The sequence below is a fragment of the Blennius ocellaris genome (assembly GCF_963422515.1).
Source record: "Blennius ocellaris genome assembly, chromosome: 18".
NCBI classification, from domain to species: domain Eukaryota; kingdom Metazoa; phylum Chordata; class Actinopteri; order Blenniiformes; family Blenniidae; genus Blennius; species Blennius ocellaris.
This window is the reverse complement of record NC_137667.1, coordinates 8,783,055-8,807,841: the sequence shown is the minus strand read 5'-3', so window position 1 is coordinate 8,807,841 and position 24,787 is coordinate 8,783,055. Positions and strand designations below refer to the sequence as shown.

The 24,787-nt window shown below is 43.1% G+C and overlaps 1 protein-coding gene across 1 annotated transcript in view; it reads right to left on the bottom strand.

The window, feature by feature from the left end:
• The window catches only part of lpgat1 (lysophosphatidylglycerol acyltransferase 1), a 57,315-nt gene that overhangs the window by 10,765 nt on the left and 21,763 nt on the right, over positions 1-24,787 (bottom strand). Inside the window, exons 3-6 of the mRNA XM_080513668.1 lie at positions 23,804-23,922; positions 21,513-21,608; positions 15,910-16,189; positions 6,380-6,506 (exon numbers count right to left, since the gene is read on the bottom strand). Coding sequence (XP_080369794.1) covers positions 6,380-6,506; positions 15,910-16,189; positions 21,513-21,608; positions 23,804-23,922 — 622 coding nt within the window. The remainder of the gene's footprint in view (positions 1-6,379; positions 6,507-15,909; positions 16,190-21,512; positions 21,609-23,803; positions 23,923-24,787) is intronic.

Below are 24,787 nucleotides of genomic sequence, written 5' to 3'. Positions count from 1 at the left end.
GGAATTTTTACAGAGAGTGAAATAGTCACGGAGGAGGTGGAGGTCAGGAAAATGACTATTTGATGGTCACATTCATGGCTTCACTAATGAAAGCGAAAAAAAACAAGCGATCTCTTGTTTGCCACTGTAAAGAGTGAGAGTCTTAGAGACCTGTGACTCCAGAGGTGGAGAAGAAAAATCTGATGTGAAGGTGGAGACTCAGAGGAGAATGACATCATAGGGCAATGATAATCAGTTCTATCCACCGCTCTCTCGTTTGATGATAAAAGTTTGACATATGAACAACATGCTGCTGATTCAGTAGTCATGGCTCACCAGAAACAAATAGAACATTGCAGCTTGGCTATTTATGATTACATAGATCTAGCATAACAAGTCTAATATTTGAAGATATTAAATGTATGAGAATAACCTGACTTCATTTCGCCACCTCACTATGAGCACCGTCACTTTTACCCATCTCCAAAATGTGTGTGAACAAGGTCCAAAGTTAATTTTTTTTTAGATCACAAACTTCGCGTGGGAAGTGGTGCATGCATCTTACGGGATCCGTTCTGTGCGTAAGCAACCTTTATAAATGAGGCCCCAGTACTCTTTGGCTTGCCCCTAACCTTTATCAGATGTGACTCAGCAGCTGGTTTAGTTATATTATTAGAACTCTTAGCTGTCTTAGAAGTCACTGTAGTAGTCGCAATAAACACGATAGAAATGGTAAGATATAATCAATATTGTTCAATAATACCAGCCAGGTATTTATTTGGCTTCATTGCAGACAAACAGACCCTGATGTACTACGCAAGTTTGTGAACACGTCCATTTCCCCGTCTCCACCTTGACCTTTGTGTACGTGGCAGGAACAGACCTCCACCCGTCAGTGGGCGCTACCTGTGACAAGGCGCAATAAAACCACCGTCACATGCGGACATGCTGGAAGACCTAAACCGACTCCCCTGAATGTCATCAGAGCCAGGGCGGGTTCATCCATCGCCGTGTTCATTTCCTCTTGTATTCTGCAACAATCATTAACTCAGAGTTCAGAAGCAACCAGAACGAAATGAGGGAGCGAACAGATATGATCACTTAATAAAAGATTAACTGGAGCGATAGGAGGTGACCTGCCACCTAATGAAATGATTTACTCAAGTCAAAGTTGAGCGATGGGATAATTTCACCCGCGGCAGTATATAATAAATTATAAATGTACTAATCAAACATTTTATTACTGTTTACACAATTCAAATGATAAGAAATGATTGACAGTTACAACAGGACCAAACCAATCACCAAAGGAACATTGATTGAACAAAACTAAATTAAATGTAGAATAAGTTCAATTTAAAAAGAAAATCACAACTTATGTTTAGTATGCAGTTTGCTAGATTATACAAGTAAATGTACTTTTACTTTATTAGATCTGTAGTTGTATTTAATGAGAAAAAAAAAACACAACGGGGCACATTTTCATTTCTAGAAAGACGTAGCGTCACCTCAAACAAGGAATGTGAGCTTCAGTTTTCTCCGTTCTGTGTGGGGAAAACGTGGTGCGTGCCATCATTTACCACTACGTAGCCTTGGTGACAAGTATTACTGCAATTGCAGGTCACAAAAGTTCATGCTAGCATTGTGTGCAGATGAATCAAGTTTCTCATTTACATGGTAACAGCAGAAATGATGAAAACAAGGTAGTAAAGAGTGCCAAACCATGAATTGGCGCTGTTGGTTGTGTGATAATGAAGCCACACACATGCATGCAGAGAACTATCCATAAATACATTTTTGATTGAAAATACTGTCGTGTAAACAGACCCTGGTTCATGTAATATCATTTACCTGCGATATGGTTTCACATCTTTGGAGAAGGCTTATCCTCCTACACCCTGAGAGCTGTTGTTTACATGATGATTGGAATAATCTGATAAGTCCATTAATCAGATTATCAAGTTTTTAATGTGCATGTAAAGCGTTCAATTAGTAGACCGATTAGTTGAGATCGTTGCTTGTTCAGCTGCATGTCTCTGCTGATGAGGAGGTGAATTTAGGTGGGAGGGACTCCCAGTAATTGTTTCTATAGTGACAGAAGACCTCTGAAGACCCTACGCAATGAAGAAGAAGAAGAAAAAAAAAAAAACCTTCCCATCATTCATTACCAAGAGACACCAGCTCTAATCATCAAGATACTCATTACAGTGCTGGGTAAGTCACAAACATGGGGGGGATATTGATCCTGGTTGACCTCAATTAGTAAGAAATAAGTAAAAAAAATAAAAATGAAGGGGGAAAAAGGTGGTAAATAGTCGTTTTCACATCTTTCCAGCGGAGGAAAAGAAAAAAACACACTCTGCCTTATGTTTTTTTAACAAAGCGTTATTTACGACTGCAAGCTCAACAACTCCGTGTGCACGCCTGAGAAAAACTCACATACACACACACACACACACACAAAAAAAAACAGGTGTGCAGCTCAAAAGCGTCCCATGTGATGACCAGGCCCGATGTAATAAATCATGTCACCGTTCAGATATTTTCAAACAGCGGCTTTTGGGGGAAGAGAAATGCACACGGCAGCCAAATGAAAGAGAAAAAAAAAAAATTGGAGGAGAAGGCGTATTTAAAAGAAAAGAATCTCAACGTATTTAACACCCACCACTGCCCTCGCTTGGCCTGTGTACACCCACCTAGTTCTCCCATCTGCCATTCACAGAGGGCTTATGATGCTGCAATCTGGGAGGCTGAGATTATATGGGGGAGAGGGCAGGAGACAGAGCGAGGGAGGGCGGAGCCGAGGGGCGAGGACTGGAGGAGCGAGGTGGTGGATGGATTTTAAAAAAAAGAGAAAAAAGAAAAAGTGCAAAGCGCCTGACGTGGATTCATCTAGAATATTACTCAATACTCAGCTGCCTGTCGTGAAGCCGAGGCTCAGTCGTAATCTATACAGCCCCATAAAATGATAACGCAGGAGGAGGAGGAGGAGGAGGAGGAAGAGGACGACGACCATCAAGGTCAGTTTACACGGGAAGAGCCGCTGCGTGTCGGGCATGACTTTCTCTTCCAGCTTCAATTGAACACACCGCAGAAACTACAGCTGACACCAAGTTCACATACATCCATTATCATCCTTTTCCCTGCCAGGGTGGAAAACAAGTCAGAAGTCTGTAGAGATTGTCCGACAAAACAACGCATCAGCATCCAGGAAAGAAGTTAAATCTATATAATGCATCGTTTTGGGACAAAAAAAGAAAATGGGGACGCCACACACCGACAAATCTCCTCTTTCAGTGAGGAATCAGAAAAATCCTGTGAACTGATGGCCGAGAGTTCAAACACGCTGAATCCCAGATATGGGGCAACGGCCGGCTCTCTCTCAGCAGCCACTCTGCACCGTCTTTCAAAAAAAAAAAAAAAAAATCATGAAAGCTCAACAGGATCACAGCAATCCGGTGGATCCTGGAGGAAGGACATCGTTCAGAAAATATAGTAAAACAACTTGTTAGCGTGAGGCTCGGTTTTGGTCTAACTCAAAGGAAGATTTTTGAAGAGAAAAAAAAAAGGTATCTGGTACTGATAATGGGAAATCTTTTAACATCTGTAGAATAAAACAAATACAAAAATTTACTAACACAAGGCCCGGCCTCAAAATACCAAACTTGACAATATTGTTGAGTTTTTTCTCTGTAAAAATGCCTTGAAATGATTGTTGTATTTGGCTATATAAACAAGATTGAACTGAATATTCTATAATTACTCCCATGAATAAACCACTAAAACATAAACTTCCTCTAAATAAGTCATTTGTTTCCTTAAATAGTCTTGCTTCTATGATTGACAGTATTGCACGTTAGCAATTCGTTTGACCAAACGAACTCTGGTGTGACTGGATTTTGAAGACAGAATTGAAAATTCGAGATGGGAGATGGCAACAAAATATAAACAAAGCATCTCCTTAATTCAACCAAAAATAAAGACAAAAAAACAGCACATCCTGAAGTGATGTGCTTCCACTAAATTCAAAAGGGAGAAAACAAATATTTGTGTACGCCACACAACATCCAGGCAGTGCAAATATGCGAGTATAGTAAAATCCCCTTTCAAATATTATTTACTTTTAAATTAGGAGAGTTGAGTGTTGTATGCAAACTGTCAAAGTAGTGAAGTGCAAAAAGAGGAAGTGAGAACAACCCATAGCAGCGCTTGTGTCAGTAGATGAGTTGTTTACACGTCCGCAACTGTATGCCGTCACAAATATTTGTTCTCGAGACCGAGGAAAACACTGAAAACAGACAAAAGAGTCGGAGACAGAAGAAATAACAAGGAGCGCTTTGTCAAAATCCAGAGAGGTGACGGTTAAACTACACTTTTCCTTTCCCCCCGAATTGTATTCGTGTGAACTGTGGTGAAGAAGCGCCGCGCGCTCTGCAGAAACAGTCCAGAACTGACGCAGCACAAACAGTCACAGGGTGGCCGCCTCTCCTGTCTGCATCGCGGTAGTGCATCATAATGCTCACTCCCCCACAGTGTTCCCTTGATCAGCACACAGATTAATCCTCTTGTCGACTCTCTGCACCTGCAGCCTGACGCGGCTCTACCTTCCCCTGTGCGATCGGCGCCGTCTGCACGGCTGGAGCAGAGTGTGCACGCTGGTAAACTGGGGCGGCGGTGCCGGGGTGCCTCCCCGTCCACGCCGGAGAGCTGCTGACCAAGCGATGGGGGGGGGGGGGGGGGGGGGGGGGGATGATTGTATCGATGGCTGATTAGAGAGTCCCGGAGGCGGGCTGGGACCGGAGCATCCTCCACTCGTCTAATTACAGACTTAATGAGACCTCAGCTTTGGTCCACGTGGCCAGTGGAGCCTCCAGAGAGCGCCGGGTTACGGGAAAATGCTCTTCATAAAATCGCCTCTTTTCTCTCGGCCGGCTCAGGTGTGTGAACACGCACCCGGAGTCAATTATTAGTGTTAATATTAGGATTTGAAATAAACACAAACACGTCGAGGCTGCCGCTGTCTAAGCGCATGGAGGAAGGGCCATTCTTTCATTCCCCTTTTTTCCCCCGCGTACTTCTAATTTCTGCCAGTTGGCCACCAGGTTTGAAATAATGTGTTGATGACTGACCGCGTTTCACTTATTTGTTTACTTTTTTTTTTTTTCAAATTTATCGCAATGAATTAAACTTTTGTATAATGGACTTGAAAGCTGAATTCACCCTGAAGAGCAATGGCAACGCTTGTATTCATCCTTTCTGATCGGTCCGGACAGGGCCGCGTTCGTCGTGAACCGAATGTCCAGAAAAATCTAATCCTGGCCCACCTTCACGACATCCTCAACTGGAGCGATTATGAACTGAATCTGAAGGGCAAGGGGAGGACAATAAGGAGGGGCAAAGGCATTTGCTCTGCATAAGAGCAGTGATATTTTTAGCTTCAGGACATAGTTTGGCATGACTGTGCGTAGCGCACGTTCCTGTCACGGCCTGAACCTTTTTTTCCTCGTATGTTGAATGGATCCTTCTTTTTTCTTTCTCCCCATAAACGGAGGATCTGTAGTTTCCTCCCGGAGCGTTTCAGAAGGGGGAGCAGTTGGTTTTCGTGCCTCACGCTTCTTGCCACTGGGTGTACTGGGCTTGATTGCACAATTTTGTAAATGATCTGCAATTAACTGCTTTTAAATTGTGTATTTTGGAATTTGCAGAGCATGAATGCAGTGCGTGGAAACAGAATTTATAGTCGGTCTTTTGCAACATGCACACCGTGCACCTGAACAAGCAACTTGAATGAGAAGATGATCTGTGAAGGAGCTGCAGGACAGGAAGTCTCCCGTCACCCCCTCTTATTGTAAAAACACACAGCAATGTATTGTTCTAAAGCAGTTTTTTTTCCAGACCTTGTGTTCTTGGACCCCAAAAACACCAGATTCCTTTCTGGTCTCTGATTCAACAAAATAACGACATGAAGCCAAAAACCGAAGGCTCCAAGCACCCTGACAAACATCAATGGATTGCAGTTTCCAATATTCCATACAGCTTCTTATTACACTTTTATTTGTCATGTGTAAATTTAAATTTCACAGCTTCAGTGCAAGAAAAGCCTCGAGAGACCCTTAGATCCCAGTGCCCATCCAAAGTGGGGTCCTGAATAGAAGTTGGGCACTGTTGATCTCCAGTTGTGAAAATGCGTGACAGTCAAAGCATTTTCTAAATATGACCCACGAGGTGATGTGAGGCTTCGTCCCTTGACGCACGCGTTTTTGCATATCTGCCGTGTGTCAGATTTGCATGGTAAAACATGATGGTTCAGGATTTCCCTTTCATGTGAGTGACAGAAACCTTCTTTTTTTTTTTTTTTTTTTGAAAAGAGTTGGATCAAACTCAAATATGCAATTCTTACCTGTAATGTACATGTGTGACTGTAGGAGGCCTGTATCCAAAGATCCAAGTCTGGATGTCCATGGGTCTTGCTTTGGGATACGCTATGGTCACATCTATTACCCACTGCAGGCCTTTACGTTTATTAGCTGTCAGGGAGGAAATAGAAGGGGAGTTTAGAAGACAAGAACACACCAGAATTAACAGCAAATATGTATTCCAACCTGTCCTGTCTGACATACAGAGCATGAAAGTGTAACTATCCAAAGTCAGAGAGACAAAGCAGACCTGCAGCTGGCTCAGAGTGAACACCACTTCCTTAAGATTTCGCACACTGTAATGCAACCAACAGGTGTTCCTGGGGGGGGGAGTTTATATAATAGCAAAGCAGGCAAATGAAGCCTGGTTACCTGCCAAAGTGACTGGTGGAATACCAGCTGAAGTCCTAACTTGACAGAAATTGGCCGGTGGCTATGCTCATGAGTCACATTATAAGCAAACGTTATCATTTCAACGGCAAATCTTCCATAACATTATTTAAAAAAAAAAAAAAAAAAAACTCACTATCTTGCCACCTTTGCTGGAAAAGGACACTGAAAAAAAAAAGGGGGGGAGAAAAAAGCAGCGAGACAGGAAGGCGAGGGAGGACAGATGGGGCGAGGGAATGCCAGACATGTGATTTAATTTGAGAGTCAGCTGCAGGGCGCATGTGTGTGAATATTTGGTTCCATTAGGCGGGGTCAGCCCCCGTACTCGTCTACACATAATTACAAACACAATATCAAAAGGACCCAGTCAAACGTTACTTGAGCGTGAACATATGGACCGAGACTTTCTACAGAACAGAGTGTGTCTGTTGGGGAATGCATCTGTTGGGGGGGGAGACAAGATAAGAGGTGAGCTCCCACCACAAAAGCAAGTCCAAACGTGCTTCAGGCTCTTCTTCTCACTGGTTCACGTAGGTAAATGATACGGAGTCCCTTGAAGCCGACTGGTGCAAACGATACCGTTTAAAGTGAATTGTTGTTGTGCAAACGTGACCTAAGTCACTTCATTGAGTCCCTCCAATGCCAGTTTGTCCTCTGGGTTTTGGCTCTTTTTTCATGTTGACTGCTGCAATGCACTTAAAACTACAACACTGTGGAGCACACCAAAAACTTTAGTCATTGTTTTGCCATCTTCTCTTCCAGATGCTTCTTTGGCTCAATCTACCATCGACACCATTACATACATTCCAGACTTTAAGTGAAAGAGCAGCACACAAATGTAGGATAGGATGTAAATAGTGCTTCACCACCACAAAAAAAACCAGTCCAAACATGCTCAAACTCATCTCATCTCGCAGGCGTTGGGCATTAGCAAGGTGATACGATTGGCAAACTGCAAATGAAAGAATTCCTCCAAATGTAAATGTGTACAGAGTATTTTTTTTTTTGCAACACAGTGAGCATATCATATGAATGTTCAAGTCTGATCATTTTTGCGTCGACTGCTCTTCCTGCCGCCGATGCATCATGTGGCGCAAAGTCACGTTGCAAGAATGGCTACATGGATTGTACCCGAAGAGTGTCACCACCACACAAACAAGCCTCGAACGCCTGTTTTGCAGTTGCTCAGTGACGAACCTTCCAGCTACCTCAACATCCTGATTGTGGGCATTAAGGAAGTGGCACAGTCTCTGAAAACTGGTTTGCACACACTTGTCAGAGGGGAAAACAATATTGCCATTTTTTTTTTTTGTTCTCTTTAAAGAGACACTACTGGGAAAAAAAAAACTGCTGCACAATGGCTGGTATTGTTGAGCTACTTCTAAACCAGTCTGTCTGGTTGATATTCAGATTCAGATTAGGTCCAGCAGGTAAATAGTATAGAGCAGACACTCTACACAGTATAGTGTACGCGAGTGATATTCCCAATGACTGATTTTTGTTGACAAAACAAGTTTTGATAAACACGGAGGGACTCATTTAAAAAGGAAGCGGACAGAAAAATGTCAAAGCCTACCACCATGTATTCAGATTTAACTTGTACTGAAAGATCACCCTGGTTTTAAGACTATATTGTTAACTGCATTATTTGTTTTATTCACTTAATTTTGGGGATTTTGTTTCACCCTACATGCAATTCATTTGTTTCACTCTACTTTTGAGGTTTCCTCTACCAATACTGAAGGAATACTTAAGTCATGCTTTTGTATGAAAGGTGTTATATGAATACATGTATTATTTTTAAATACTTCTCATGTTGCTTCTTTCATGGACGCAATACACTGTATCGCAAGACGAGTCAGGGAAAGTTAGAAAACCCTCAACACGTGACAAATTGTCTGAGGAGACTGCTGCTTTGTCTCACTGGGGCTAATATTTGGACTTATGGATAAAAAGTAAAATATTCCATATTGCACTTTCAAATTGAAGCTGATGTGGAGCAGTGCAGCGAACCTGACAGGCTGGATAACGCCACAGTCCGGTCGGCAGTTACTTGTTCAGCCAGCACTTCCTCTTCTGAGCATATTGGCTGCTTTATGCAAAGTAAACACGCCAGGCTGTGTGACAAATTGCAGCGGAAAACTTACAACTCGACTCTGTCAGTATCAACCAGTGTAGCGCGGGGATTGTTGCCAACAAGTTACGATTCCATGTCTTTTACAATCGTTGAACTTCAAAAAAAAAAAAAAAAAAAAAAGCAAGAAATTTAATTGAGGTGAAAAGGTGAAGGAGGGAACAAGAACAAAGTACAGGAGAAGAGATTTCTGTACATCATTCACCTGCCAGGACAACTCACTATGAACACTGGGAATTCCCCTCAGCGTCATTCACACTGATAAAACACACCGTCTGAACAAAGGAATGTGTGTAAGGACAAAGTCCATCTGAAGAAAAGTTCCAACCATAAATCCACCTTTTGGATCATTTTTACTTGTATCCATATTTTCTTCTTGGTAAACAATTCAGATACAAATCCACACACACCTTAGTGGTTCAGCAACACCAAACCTAATATCTTTTTTTTTTTTTTTTAATAAAAGGTACCCTGATCATAGTGAAGCTCACAAACAACTTCAGCTTCCTGTAATAGAAATGCATTATCTGCAAATCTGCCATCCAGGCGATATCTAACACAGAAGAAGCAACATTGCCACATTAAGCAAAGTTATGTCTTTTAGACTTATGTCTGTAAGACATTCAAATAAACTAAGCAAATTGACAGTTGAATGGCAGTGAAGAAACGAGACATACATTGTGTTATGTAGATACAAACTATTCAACATAAATAAGTAAAATTCAAGAAGAATCTGGAAGCACTTCTCTGAATATGATTATACAGGAACTAATAGGAATCAATGTGTGCGGATGGTTTACGTCTTTATTTTGTTGAAGTGGAAGAAAAAGCTAACCTTTGTCAGTGTGGATAGGGCTGGAGCCAGACAGGGCAGGCTATACTCAAGGTGGGTAATAAAGGCTGATATCTTTATCGTGGATTCTGTGACTTGCTTCACTACGAGGGATTCATCTATTGATCCATCTCGAACTTGGAGTCGCAGGATGCTGAAGTACAGTGGACTACAGGTGGAGGTGTCCATGCATCGACTCTCCCCTAAACCGTGAAGGTTAGGAATTAGTCTACCAGACATGCTTGTCTGTATATTATTAAAAGAAGCCAAAGTACCTTACATAAACCAACAAAACTACTGTATCACCTTTATCAAAATTGTAGCTTTCAAAGTTCCTCCAATACAGTTTCACTTCTGGAAACAAGTGACATCTGCTCTGATGCCCACAAAGTTTCTGCAGCTGCAGCTGCTGCACAAATGATGGTGTTTCCATCAGCGATTGATTTCAGTTAATGTAGCAACAGTTTCACAGCTGCTACAGTTTAACAGACTGTTGACAGGAGGCAGCCATGTTTTTTTTTTAATACCGTTCATTTATTTCTGATATGAATGTAGAATCACGGGGCGGGCGAGTGGGTATCATTCAGGTGTTTTTCTGTTTTTACCCTGTGCAACTTTTTTTATTGTACTTTAAAGACCTTTATTGTTTCAGTATTGGGCCTCATGAAATATCACATTATCAACATTAGCAAAACTATCTGTCTGTTCATGCTCTGGATGACAACATGTCCTTCCAATAAGAATGAGCCCTACTGAAAACTGATATTTAAATCCATTACATCATCCCCGGTGGCAACGTGCCAAAAAATGAAGGAAAAAATGAGCATGAACAAAGCCAACAAACCACTACTGAATCGCTGCTGTGTGGAACGATGCGTGTGTCACCGAGAATGAAAGACTCGTGGCATGATGCAACCAGACGCTGGATTAAAATGCACCATGCTGGTGTAACGGTACTTTCTGTGGTAATTAGTTTGTCAATGGCTCCACTGGCTGTTTGTGCCTGTAAATGATGTATTTCACATTGTGAGATAGATTATAAATAAAGAAAAAAGAAAGAAAAAAAAGTGGTTGCGTTTCTTTTCACATTTTAACTACTTTATACGGGCTTTCTAGTCATTTCCAGCTTTTTGTTGCCATTTTGTTTCTTTTTGCTTTTAGTTCAAGCCGGTATTTATCCATTTCAATCATTTGATGCATTTCAGCAGTTGTTGTCATGTTATTCGTAGAAGCAGTTATGTGTAACTTAGCCATTAGTAGCAATTGTAGGCGTTTATTTACTTTCAGTTTTGACTTGGACATTTTGACAATTTCATCTATTTGGATAATTTTTTAGTCTATATCTTTTCTGGTGGTTTTAGCCATTTAAGAAGTATTAGCTGGATCATCTATAGGGGCCCTTTCTTTAAACATTATTTTACGAATGCTTTCCTAGACCATTTGATATGTCGACCCTTCAGAAAATGAAGATGCAGACATTAAAAGTTCATGTTATTGTTGAAAAGGAGGCAGAGGTGCTCGCTCACTTTACATGTTCTGATATAAAAAGGTTAAACTTACAAGTTAAAGAATTCTGAGACTCTCAATTTCTGTTTTTGTCCCCTTTATTATGCGATACCTCTGAATCCTGGTAACCTGCCAGGTATCACAGGCCTGCATTTTCACTGAGGCTGTAACGGCATTGACCAGAGTTGAAACAACTTTGGAACAAAGTATTTGGTTTTTAAAACAATATCTCCTGTTCAGAAAGAGCGGGGACACCCGTCAAGAAGCAGTCACAGTGTGAACTATGATCACACACAGCAAATACTTTGTAGCACTCAAGCAGCTAGGTTTTGTTCATGTGGAATTCCTAAGCAGTTTCAGGTTCAAAAACTTTATTTTTAATCGTTAAGATCTATTTTTAACAAAAATCATTAAGTGGCATGCAAGTCGGAGGAAGTGAGATGAGTAGGTCTTTGTATATACACCAGTAATCTTCACTTGTTCAACTTAGATTTGTTTTAAATTAGTTTGCATCGTGTTCAGCCCCCCCCCCAAAAGACTAAATAACCATTTTAACATACTTTCTTCTAAAGATAGGATATGAGTGAAATTAATTTTTATTTTTCTGTCATACAAAAACATGCGCTTAATCCATTTCACGGCACATTATACTATGTATAATTGTTGTGTGCGATAAATAAAGGACTGCATGTTGAATTTTTACTGTAGATGCTCTTTTCCTTTGGGGGTGAGTGGGGATGTTCCCGCTGTAATGGCTTGCTCACCTTTCCCTGAATGTAGTTTCCTTGTTAATAATTACTCCTGGATTTATCATCCGACTCCACTACACACCGACAATCACTTCTAGTAAAGGTCAGCTTGTCTCCAAGCTTCAATAGACATGTTTTTTTTTTACTTGCTGGATCTCAGTGTACCTTCCTACATAACAAAGTCTAACCTTTAACGTCGCACACCTTTGTTTACATACGTCACCTGTTTCCCACTAGTTTGCACACGTGGCCAGGGGGAAGATATTGCTGGGGAACAGAGGGGATCTAATTTATACCGTCATCTCTGGTATGGATGGGAATGGCCAGCACCACAGTTGTCCCTGTGTGGGTAATTGGATCCAGATCTCGGTCCAAGCGTGCTGAAAGGCGGCCATCGTCTCCTGTGACTGGCCGGCCAAGGAGCGGCGCCCTGAGCCAAGGTATCTCTGGTGTGCTCATACTATGTGACAAACAATACTGTAACGGCAGCAGGCGGGGGTAATTCAAAATGACATCAGAGAGCCACCGTCTGTGTTGAAGTGGTCAGAGGAAGGAAACACGCTGGCGGGTATCTGGCTCTCCGTCAGGCCACCCCACGGGCCAATTACAACACTGAAAGCCCACACCTGTCCCTCCTACTGACTGAACGTGGAATAATAAGTGACCTCTTATTGGCTGCTGTGATCAAACACATTTACCTGCGTGCCACCTGAAGTGTGGTCCCCACCCTGAATGACTCACGGCCGTGGACTTTGCTCACACGCCCACTGTAAATACAGCTTTATAAACCTTATCAGTGTTTAAAGTGCTGGGAGGCTCCTTACGGCCTGTGAGCGACAGTAGCAGCCAGTGACCCATGTGCTTTCTGTTTGCACTGAGGAGTGTGTTTAGCCCGGGTGACATTGCATGGCTGATACACAGCAGCGTGTGCGCACGCACAGACACACACACACACACAGTTACATCAAATCCCATTTTCTCCAAGTGGCCCATTTGTCTCTGAGTGAGTCAGCAAGCTCTGGGCACCGCTGCAGAGCATCGGGGAGGTCAGAGGGACACAAGAGCTGCGTCTTTGATGGGCAAGCATGCTTGTGCACACGCACACACACACACCAAGCAGAGGATACTCAGGGACACAGTGCTCTTCGGGGTATGTGGGTGCTTTTCTTGCCCTAGGTTTTAATGCCATTAGCGAGATTCGACTGGAAGGACAAGCCCCCACCACGGCGTGGGAAAGGACAATGTGCGATAAAGAAAAAACTGGGGACTATTAAAAAGCAGCCACAAATTAAAATGTACACAATATTAAAATATGCCTTTAATACGACGGGGTTATAAATGAAAACTGCTGCTGTCATCAATGTTGGTTGCCACAGACAAAAGTCCCGGAAGGCATCTAAACGTTGGACATAAACTGAGCGGTTCTCATCCTCATTTGATTTTTTACAATGGCCAATAAAAAAAAAAAATAAAGACACTTCTGTGATGATCTGACAGCCTGTCCTGCAGAGGGATAAACAGATGGCTGGTGCAGAGGCTGTAGGACGCCGACTATGTTAGCAAACTCTAGGCTAGGCTGCAGTCTCAGGAGCCACGATCTCGATAACACTGAACCAAAATATCCTTGTTACAATTTACACAACGTGTATTAATAATGGCCGTCAGGAGGGTCCACTGGTAAAATACAGGCGGAGAAGAGCCTTTGGTTCTGTGTGTTTATGGCTGGTTTTTAATACAATTGAGGAGCAGCTTTACTGACATATCTGGACCATTTGGAAACTTCAAAGTACAACATGAAGGCAGAGTTGGAGAGGAGGCTTTAAGACAACAATGCTACCTCCATAAACAACGCCTCCAGATTCAGGTCATCCTGACAGAGCGTAAACACATTCCTCAACACAACCCAGGCCGATTCAAGGCTCTGTCTGATTCACAGGTAATGTTCATTCCAGGACTTACCAACACTGTCTAATAGTCACATCATTTATGAATAGAAGACATACCAGCACTACTTGTGGCATCCTCAGAAACGCTGCTACAGTGAATCACACCTGTAGTAAATAGTTAATTTACGTGGACAATAACAACAATGGCAGCCTCCAGAGTGTCATGACTCCCCGTCCACATTCTCCTGGCATTTGATAATTTTATAGTCAAGAGTCACTGACAATAACAATCCAACTTGGTTGTCTGTCCATACGAATGTTTATTAATGTGTGCGTTCTCTACACACATGCGCGGTTTCATCACAAAAACAAACAGCAGCACCCACTAGTGGCCCTTCGTGAAAACTACTTTTCAGCTTGTCTGACGATTCAGTGTCAAATGTTGCTGTATAGACGCTAAACTTTTCTTAAAAGAAAACACAAAACGTGTGTTTTTATTTGAAAGGTCGTGCAATCATGGCCTGTATGCCATAATGCATGCCCCTAAAACAAAACAACGAATCACGGGAAATAGCGGTCAGCATTTCAGAAATTCATTTTTCAAAATATTGCACAAATGAGAATTTTTCAAGGTCACACTGACCTTTGGCTTCTCAAATCTACTCTGTTTGTCTTTGAGTGGGAGGAAACGTGAGCCAAATTTGGAGAAACTCCCTCAAGGAGTGGCGGACGTACCGCACTAATGAGAATGGAACAGGCAGACAATCTGTAAACATGGAGCCTCCGGCATGTCGCTGTCACAACAAGGACGAACCTCCCACGAGAACTACGAGGAATTAAATAACTGCACAGCACAAGCACAGACGCCTCGGAGCCCGGTGTCAGGTGGGCTCACTGTAGAAAAGCTTGAGCTGGGAAATAAGGGTCAGGGGCACGCCTTTTCCTCGCACGACCGTCAGCTCCGACAAGGAGGTCATAAAATCCTCTGTCGCAAGACGTCTCAAAAACTAATGAGCCGATCTTCGTTAAAAAATGTTACACAGATGCATTTTGATCAAAGGAAGAACCCATTAAATTGTTGCGGTGTAATGGTGCATCCATCAATACAATTGCCACAATAGAAAATTTGATTTTGCAATATATTGTCTTATCTTGTGTTGTTTCAAGTTAAGAAATAAAAATCACGCGCTCACCAAACTATATAAATGAATAAAAGCAGGTTGATCTGGATGTGGGATATGTGTCCTTTCCCCGTCTCCATGTCTACTCTTGACTGAGGTCAGAAATCTCTGATTGGTCTCGTTTTTTTTTTTCACAATTCACAAGAACTTATCATCCCAAGTTGTATATGAACAACATAGAAATAAGCCGCCCATATTGATCCTGTGCTTTAACACTTTTCTTTAAATTACGACCAAAAAAAAGACAAAAAAAGACAATGAAAGCTTGTTCATTTATCTTCCTGCCCATTGGCTGAATTTAGGGCTGGTCTCCAGACAGAAAAATTACTCTCCAGCAAAATCACCACTGGGGTTTTTCAGGAACACTGATGCAATTTCTGGCGCCTCTGTGCACGTCGCCCCTTATCCTCCACTGGCAATCTTTACCACCCGTCGGTTTTCATTTAAAACCGGACTCCCCGAGGATGGGGGGGGGGGGGGGGGGGGGCAGGCATGGAGGGGACTCTTTAATGCTTGAAGTTTGAAGCCTGCTTCGGCTCATACCAACATGAAACTAGTATTTGATCAAAAAATTACGGTACTTTGTGCTCAGAGGAGAGTTCACAGATTGTAGTGGGAAAACGAAAAACAGACTTATCAGACTTTCCCAGAAATAGCTTCTTCGTACCGAGACCCAGAAACCTCAGAGAGAAAAACATGTATAGTAAACCCCCTCCAAGTTCAGCTATGACATCTTTTGTGGTTATTAAACTGGGAAATCGGCGTACAAGGGCCAAACGGCTTCAAAAACGAGCGGAGGAATCGGGAGACTCGGCTTCATTGTGCGCTTTACTCACCTGTCTGGTTCGGGGTCCCAGTCTCGCTGCCCACGCTGCCGTTCTCCTGCTGGGCTGAGACGGTCTTCAGGATGACATGGGTGGCCCCCAGGCGGGGCAACGTGACGTGGGTCAGGTGCGGCAGCGAGTGCTTCTTGGCAAACAACTGGCTGGTTTCCCGCCTCTTGCGAAGGAATCCGCCCTCGGGAAACAGCACTATCCACTTCCTGTCGCGGCTGTGGTAGTATTTGTCTAGGTGGTCTTTCAGGTAGACCAGCTGCTTATCTCGGTGAGCTTTACCCTGGAGGGGAACACATCCAAGAAAATGTAGCATCGTTATTTGACGGGAATAAAAGCGAGGCGATGCGACATGGGTCAGATGCTTTGACGGATTTCGTGTATTTCTTTGTAAAGCACTGTATATTGAATCATGGCTGAATGGCGCTAATAATTTAATTTGCTTTGCCTAAACAATATTCCACATAGAATTCTGTTAACCCTTCATCGGCAAGTTCTGTTTCAACTATGAAAAGCAATTTCATCGTTGCACACATGATCGGAGTTGTGATCCACATTGGTGTCGCTTTATCGCCTTAAAATATGGAAAAGTTATATAAATTGTACAAAAACTGCATTATAATTCAGAAAAGCAGGGCTTTAGTGACCGGATGTGGACCTCGGGCCTCAGGTTGAGCACCACCACTGTAAACAGTCCTAAAACGCTTCTCATAGAGATCAAATCGCATTAAAAACAATTGCAATTATCTCCCGAAGTGGCCCAGAGGAAAGAGCAACACTGGAGGCTGAGTGCTAAATTAATTACCTTGTTAGGACAGAGAGCGTCTTCGTCAGCAGAAACCAAAACCGAAACAAACACGTAGCCAAAGTCGGGCTGCAGTAACGCCGCGCAGTAACACACGGGCGCATTAAAGGCACGGCTGAAATGGATGCAAAACACGACGGCCCCGACAACATTAAGAGCATTAGCAGGGACGGGATGCGGAGAAGTGGGATTGATTTTTAGTTAGACGTGGTCAAAAGTCATTTTAAATGTATCAGAAGAGGCGAGCTGCTCTCTCTCTCTCACTCTCACTCACTCGCTCTCTCTCTCTCTCTCTCTCTCTCTCTGTATGGAATGTGAGCTTGTGTGTATATGGAGCTGTGCGAACTGCAACGCCACAACTCTCACAATTAAAAAGACACTTTTAATTTGCTGTGATAGCAATTAGCAGGGGAGTATTCTTGGCCGCAGCTGTGAAGTGTCGGATTTATAGAGATGGACGACAACGGGAGGCTTCGGATGCGACCTTGAGACGGTTGACGGCGGTTTTACTGGAGACGCGGGAGTCACGTGAGCCGAGGAAGTGTACTCCTCAGAGGAGGAGAGCACTTCTCCTGCTTTCACAACGCCACCGGACGAACCTTTATGAAGTTGATGGAATAATGTCACATGTGGACTTATTGAAGCATCACTCTCCTATTTCATTTGTATTAAATCAAATACATTTTTTATTTCAAGTTGTATTATTTCAGCTACTCTCCTCTTAATTTCCCATTGGAAACAACCCAATGACGGGAATACAGCAGACCTGGTAAAAACTCATCAAATGCCACAATTACTATTAAATTAGTTTAGTCTTTTTTTTATTAATTTCAAAAAATGTGTTGGAAGGACGGCTCCAGCTTGCACTTTACACCTCAGCCTATCCGTACCTGATGCTTATCGGCACATGATGTCATTTGTGAAATAAAGTTTGATGATCTGCAAATAATGGGACGGAGATACGACGGCTCCTCCGTTGCAATCACTGCAGGAGAACGCTTAAAATGCGATGCGTGTAAAGTGTCGGACACAAATTTAACAGGTAGAGATTCAGTAATACGCGAGGTCATCCCCTAATTAAACAACCAGCGTATCTACTCATGCTGCACCCTGGCACAGCTCGGGTTTTTACCGACCTGGATGATGGACACCAACATTGCACACACCGGAGGCGATAAAAATCAAGCGTGTCGCTTTATTTGCTCCAAAGATGCTCATTCATGCTAATGCGATCCATTCTACATAAAAGTCATCGTGCTGGAACCCAAATGGTTTCATTTTGAGGTCCGTTTGACTGTTTCACTGTAGTCATGTTTATACCAACAAGTGTTTGCTTTCCAGTCGAGGATGCAATATCACACGGTGGACAGTGAAAGTAACACACAAGCAGCAGCATCCAAAATGACAACAAGGTTCGTTAAACCATAAACTGTAGTGACATATACTTTAATGTTTATATGCGTGTACGGCTGATTTATAGAGGTGGTTTTTTGGACTACATTACTTTTGCAAGCGGTTCCTCACAAACCTACACTTGCTTGTAGACATTAAATTATACAGAATTCCAAAATAAAGGTACTTGGTTTCATTGAGTTCTATTATTATTATCATTATTAAGTTGCAAAAACACTTCTGAGATGTACATACCTTTGGATGTCACAATGCTCTGAAATCTCAAAGACAAATTTTCTCCCAAAATCGTATATTTTATATATGATATGTGATCTAACATTTTAGCTATTTCAACAGACTTTTTTGTTATTCTAAAAAAGTATGGTCTTTAACTAAACTCAATGCAAACTAATTCATGGCTTCATTACCTGCAAGGTAGTCTCAGCAGATGTTTTTCCCGGTCATAAAAAAGTTGGGGAAAGTTTCATCGTTATTCATTGACTGCACCTTCGTCTCTTCGCCAAGAGCGAAACATTTCAATGTTTTGAATTATTTCACCCTAAAGCCGACACCGTCGAGCAGGTAGTTGACCTACGGGGCCGTTAGAGTCGGACTGTTCATAGTGTTTGGAGCCGTCCAACAAGCCCGAGTGGACTCGTGGCGCTGTCGTGGCCTCAGCATCTGCTCGCACGTCTGAATGTGTGAAGTATTCTGAGAGAAGGATGTTGAGAATGCACACACGGGAGCGCCAGCGGGGAGAGCGCAGACGGGAGCGATTCGAGCTCACGGAGCTTCACCCACAGCAAAGACCCGGACAGGAGAGTTCGCCATGAAGCCTTCCTGTGACCTAAAACTCAAACAAGTAATGCCCTCCTGCCATGTCGTTTCCGTAGCTCAATAAAACGGAGAGGTAAATGTTTTCATCCATTTTCCACTCCTCTTATTCTGTTTTCAGTACAGCAGCGGTGACTTCTGATGTCTGTTCGGCATGAGAAACTTTTTCTGCACTTTGTCTAAAAAGTTTCTTTATGAAAAAGACCCACACATCAGCACTTCACCTGTGTAACAACATGGAGAGGCGCGTGTCATCTTTCTGCGTGCATGTTGACATGGTCGGAACTTAAGAGAGCTGCTGGAGGGTTTTCCCCCTGTGCAGTGTAAGGAATATGTGGCTCAGGTGCTAGATGTTGACAAATATCCTCCAGGATCAGAATATATGTACGCATGTGCAACACGAACGTGTTTTTAAACAGGAAATGTAGAGCCCAGTACGAGAGATGTCACAATATATAATCCCGTGAAAGAAGCATGCTCGTCTATAGAAAGAAAACGTACAAAAAAAAAAAAAAAAAATTTTTTTTACAGCTACTTATGCATTTTGACATTTCTTAAAATTATTAGTTCAGTCCATTAAATCAATTTCTAAATGTTTTACACTTATTTCTCTATTTTTGTATTTAATCTGATATTAAGAGTGCCTAATCTATAAATACATCAATAATTATGTATAAATGTGGAAATTAATGTGAAAAATCATGATTACATAAAATGTTTAAATACAAAAACATTAATTTCATAAAAAAAAAATATCAGTTCCTTTCATCTAATTACAATTTATGTATTCAGTTTTCTTAATTTCTTAATTTACTTAAGTTATTAATTTACTTATATTTTTTTTTCCATTTATTTTGATTGAAATCTAAATATTTTTCAAATGGCTCTTTCAGATCATGACGCCACTTGAGGAATATTTATCTTTTAAAGCTGCACAGATAAAACTGCCTCAACTCCCTTGATACTGCTGGAATTCTTTAATTGGTGGGAGTCTCGCCTGCTCCGGGTGCAGGCCTGCTCCTCCTCACAGACAAAAGGTCTCCCGGCAGCGCCTCCCCACACTGTCCACTGCCGTTATTATTTTCAGGACACCATGGCTGTAAAAAAAAAAAAAAAAGCCTGCTATCCAGCTGGGACAAGCAGATGGGAAGCAACTTCGCTTTTGGAGAGTGTACTAAATATGGGGGCCTGTAGTAGCCGGGGTTGAATAAGTGGGTCCTGAAAGCCTGTAGCTTTAATCGCCAGACCTTCGGGGAAAGGAGTAAATAGAGGGAAGGCAGCCTTTGATCCTCCAGAAAGAGTTTCTGTAGTTCCTCTGAGGTCAACGTGTTTTACAGTAAAGCCCCGTCTCCACCGCACACAAGTGCCGGGGCGGAGCGGAGCGGTACGGAGCAGTTCGGAAGCACGAACCCCGACCGAAATTTTGGGTCGTGTCTCCACAGCAGAGAGGAGCATGAAAAGTGGGCGGGGCTTATGAGCTCCGCAGAAATGTGACATTATAACAGAAAAGAACGTCGTCAGATGTAGATCTTATGAATCCTCTGTTGTTGTTTAAATTCTCCACTTTGCACTGTTATTTTTTGCAGCGGGAAAAAAAAAAAGTTATTTTTTGCAGCAGTCATTTTTTGCAGTGGAGAGCTGCAGCGCAACTTCCGTGTTTGTTTTAAGAGAGCGAGTCGCTCGGCCGCTTGGCCAGCGACTTGCCTCGCACTCGAGCGCTCGGGTGTGGGGCAAGTGGCCGGAGCGTTCCCCCCGGTTGGTTGAGGCACAGACACGGGAGTCTGAGCTTTCTGCTCAAAACCCAGGAGGTTTTCCACTCCGGCGCCACAGCGCAGCGCCGCGCCGCACAGCGCAGCGCAGCGCCGGAACACGGAGGCGCCGAGCTCCGAGCTACTTTTCATCGCTTCCGCGGTCTGTCCCCGCGATAAAGCGCCACTGACCGCGGCTGAACAGAACGCTGACCGCCTCTGGAAAGCGGAGCGGTCAGCGCCGGAGACGAAAGCTCCAGACTCCGGTGTCACGGACGCACATCAGCGCCACGGCGAGCGCTATGCTGCAAACAGAAAACTCGAACGCGATGCAAAGTCCCTCCCCCCGGTCTCCCCCTGCCTCAAGTCCGCTCTTTCACAACAAACACTAGTTGAGCAGCAAAGAAAAGAAAATGAAAATAAAAACAACCAGAGCACAGCTGACCACACTGACAGCAGAGGCTTCATCCAGCCAGCACATTAAAATATTGAGGGCGTGTAGTAAATCACTGACCAATCAGCAGACAGCAGCTCAAGCTCAGACCCGTTCCATGGTCCCCGGCACCCCAACGGATGGGTAGCGGAAAAGCGGTCGCCTTTGGAGCGGTCTAGAGCGGTTTAGACTGCTTTACATGTCGTGAGACGCGAGCCGGAGCGGTTTAAACCCGTCTAGGCTGGTACTTTCTGTGCGGTGGAGACGGGGCTTAAGTGGAAAAAAAGGGGCCGAGTTGGTAAAAAAAAAAAAAAAACAACAACAAAAAAAGCGAAGCTGTGTGTGGTAATGTTGATTAAAGGAATGCAAAACAGATGTTTGGTGCGTCTCTCACCTGTCTGATGAAGAAGTCCCCGTGGATTAGGGACACTAGGCCAAAGTTGGTGTATTTGAACACATGGTCCATCAACCACATCATTTTTCGTACCACCTGGGAAAAGAGCAGAAGAAAAACAATCAACCTCTGTAATTCTTCTTCTTTTTTTTTTACCCTCTGTGCAGCAGAAAAAGCTCTGCCCCAAACTCAAACCGCCCCTCGGAGCATTTCCACCCTTCTGACCTGCACCGTCGCAGCTTTAGCTTACTGTCCTTTCAGTGCTAAGAGGATAAACTGGGCCAGGGATGCAGTGGTTGATGCGGATCATGTCATCGTGCCTGTGCAGTGCAGACAGCTCCAGAGCAAAAAAGAAAACAACAACAACAACAACAACACATCTGTCCCCCAATCTGTATTTATGTTTCACTGCCGGCAAACAGTGAGGAGGAACACATGAGGAGGGGTGTCAAACTCATTTAAGCTCAGGAGCCACATCAAGCCCAGCTTGATCTTAACATGACTAGAGGAGCAGAAAGACACAGTATAAATAACGGCAACGGCAATTTTTTTGGTTGTGTTCTGGGCAAGGAAGTATGTGCGCAACCGGGAAATGTTTGAATTACGTCTCTCTTTTCTCAAAACTTCTACAAAAATGTGCAATGCGAAATGAAATTCACAATTATTGTCGGCTACAGCTTGTTGCTTCCTTGACGACACTCCTCCTTTAGCACTGCTGCAGAAGAGGCGTTGCGGTTATTTGAAAAGGTTGTTTTAAGAAACAATGTTATGGGTTGAAGCAATTAAAGATCTGTGACACCCGACAGTGAAGTTTATCTCTTGTTATGTTCCTGCCATACATAGAGATGCTTGCACATTTTGTTTCCAACCCGTTAGCAGAGATCGGTGGGGCAACATGCAAAGCAACCACCTCATGACTTTGTTTTTTTTTTTTTTTTTGCACATTCGTGTGCATTCTACTGCAGGACAATTTTAAATTTGACGCCAGCAAAACCACAGCCCTGTTAGGCACCGACGCCCTTCATCACAGCACTCCCTCATTGCTTTGGCAGTTTCTTACTCCACAAAGACCCTGTCAAACCAAAACACAAACACAACTCCCTTCAGACCCGTCAAAAAGTCATACATGAAATGAAGAAAACTACTAAGTGAGCACAAAGGAATCGTGTAAAAACCATAATCCTGGCAGCCAACCGTCATTGCATTCAACAAGGACTTTCCCTTTAGTTCAGTTGTCAAACAAACTTTTCTTTGAGTCGCTATCATTTGCTGGAACCAGCAGACGGCTCAAACGGCGGCTCCCCTTTGACAAAAATAATTCTGGTTTGATTTGGCCTGGTGTAAACCACCAGCAGCAGTAACGAACATTCATGTGGTGTTGCTTCAGAGGTCCTGATCACTTTGCTCACTGTTCCAAAGACTTCTAGAAACGATGAGCTGCATAAGACGGCAAAATGAGTGAATGAGGGAACGGCGTTTGCAGATCTGTGCTGCAAGGAAGACGACATCTCCAGGGGTTCCGCTTTAATGCAATAACATTTTTAATTAGTTGATATAAAAGGCGGTTACTCAAAGTTGCTGAATAGCCAGCTAGTATGAACCACTGGGACAACATTGGGAAGCTTATTTGGTGAAAATGAACCAATTTGGAACAAGGAGAACCTCATTTGTAGTTAAAAACATGCCTCCAAACGATTTTAAACAATATGCACACAGACGGGGCCTCTTCCGATGCGCCAATGATTTTATTGGCGTGTGCCAACAGTGTCACCTGTGGTCCAGGTCAACAACCCCAGCGTTCTTATTTGGAAGTACAAAACTAAAAGCAGACTCAACTGTGTTTGTTTATATATTTATCTTTCTTTTTTTTTTTTTATCTATCCCCTAAGCCCAAGCTAGTCTGCACTTACAACCAACAAGCACTTCAGAAGCTGGACAGTTGTTGACATTCTTTTTTCTTTTTTTTTCCCTCCTTCATTTCTGTGCTTTTGGCCTGTTGCCACCAGTTATGGCGCAATGTTGACAAAATGATATAGGGTTTGTTATCCACACAATCTGGGGCCTCTATTCGTACAATTATATTGACAAAAGAGCATGAATACACAGTGCATGGAAATGTGCACGTTGATATCACCATGACAATAATTTGCAATATGTGCAGCACCGAGCTCTGCTTCTGGTTCATAGATCACTGAACGGCTCACGCACAGAATGAATTCATGAAATAATAGAAACCTTATACATCAAGAGTTTCCTCAGGAGACATTCAATAGCATTCAGTGCTTTCTTACCGTGCCCTTGTCTTGCAGGCACATCATGAGCGTGCACACGTCTCCCGTGGACTGGTGGTTGACGATGACCATGGCTTCTTCTTCTGAGATCGGCCGCACGTCGTCGCCCCACTCCGTTACTACGGGGAAAAACGCACACAAAAAGGGCACGTTTTGAAAAAACTAAAAACTTAAGCAGAGTCTGTGTCATGATAACTCATGATGTTTGCAGACTAGTTGAATTTTGACTTCACTTATATAGCACCTTTTCACTGAGAGCAGCCCCAAAGCACTTTACATGATTGATCACATTCACCCATTCACACACACACACACACATTCACACACCAATGGAGGCTGCAGCCGATTATCACATGATTATCACAAGTTTACCTGTGTTGCTTTAGCTATGACGCCTTAGGCTTTTCAGAGTGGAGTCGCGTTAGCGTCATGACAGTCAGAGAATAACAACCCTCAAGACTGAGAAATCAAACTTCTAAAGGAGGGAAAGTCAGGGCGAAGGAGTGGGAAACATGAACAAACATCAGAAATCTCTACATATTTTCACAAACTCCTCATTGTTGGCGTCGTTTTAACATTCCTCATCATACCCGCACTTTCATTTTCACGACATTAATCCATTGCAGGGTGGATGTATGCAGAGAAAACATGTAAACGCCAACGAACGGAAAAAATGATGATAATGGCTGTGATGCAAGATGGTTAACCATTACGGCTCATCCACAACAAAAACAAACGGTTCAGTTGGGGGAAATGGGTTACGCGCGTGCCTCTCAGTATACCAACACTGTCATTTCATAACCAGTACACATACCGAGATCTGCCGCGTCACAGTCAACACTTGCATATCTTCCATTACAAAACATCGGCGTTTCCTGTTCCTGATCCTACATGCGCTTTCGAAGCTCAGACTGCAAGCTTCCACCCACTTGTCGCATCTGCATCTCTTCTGCATCTGAACCAGAACGGGAAACTTCATGTCCG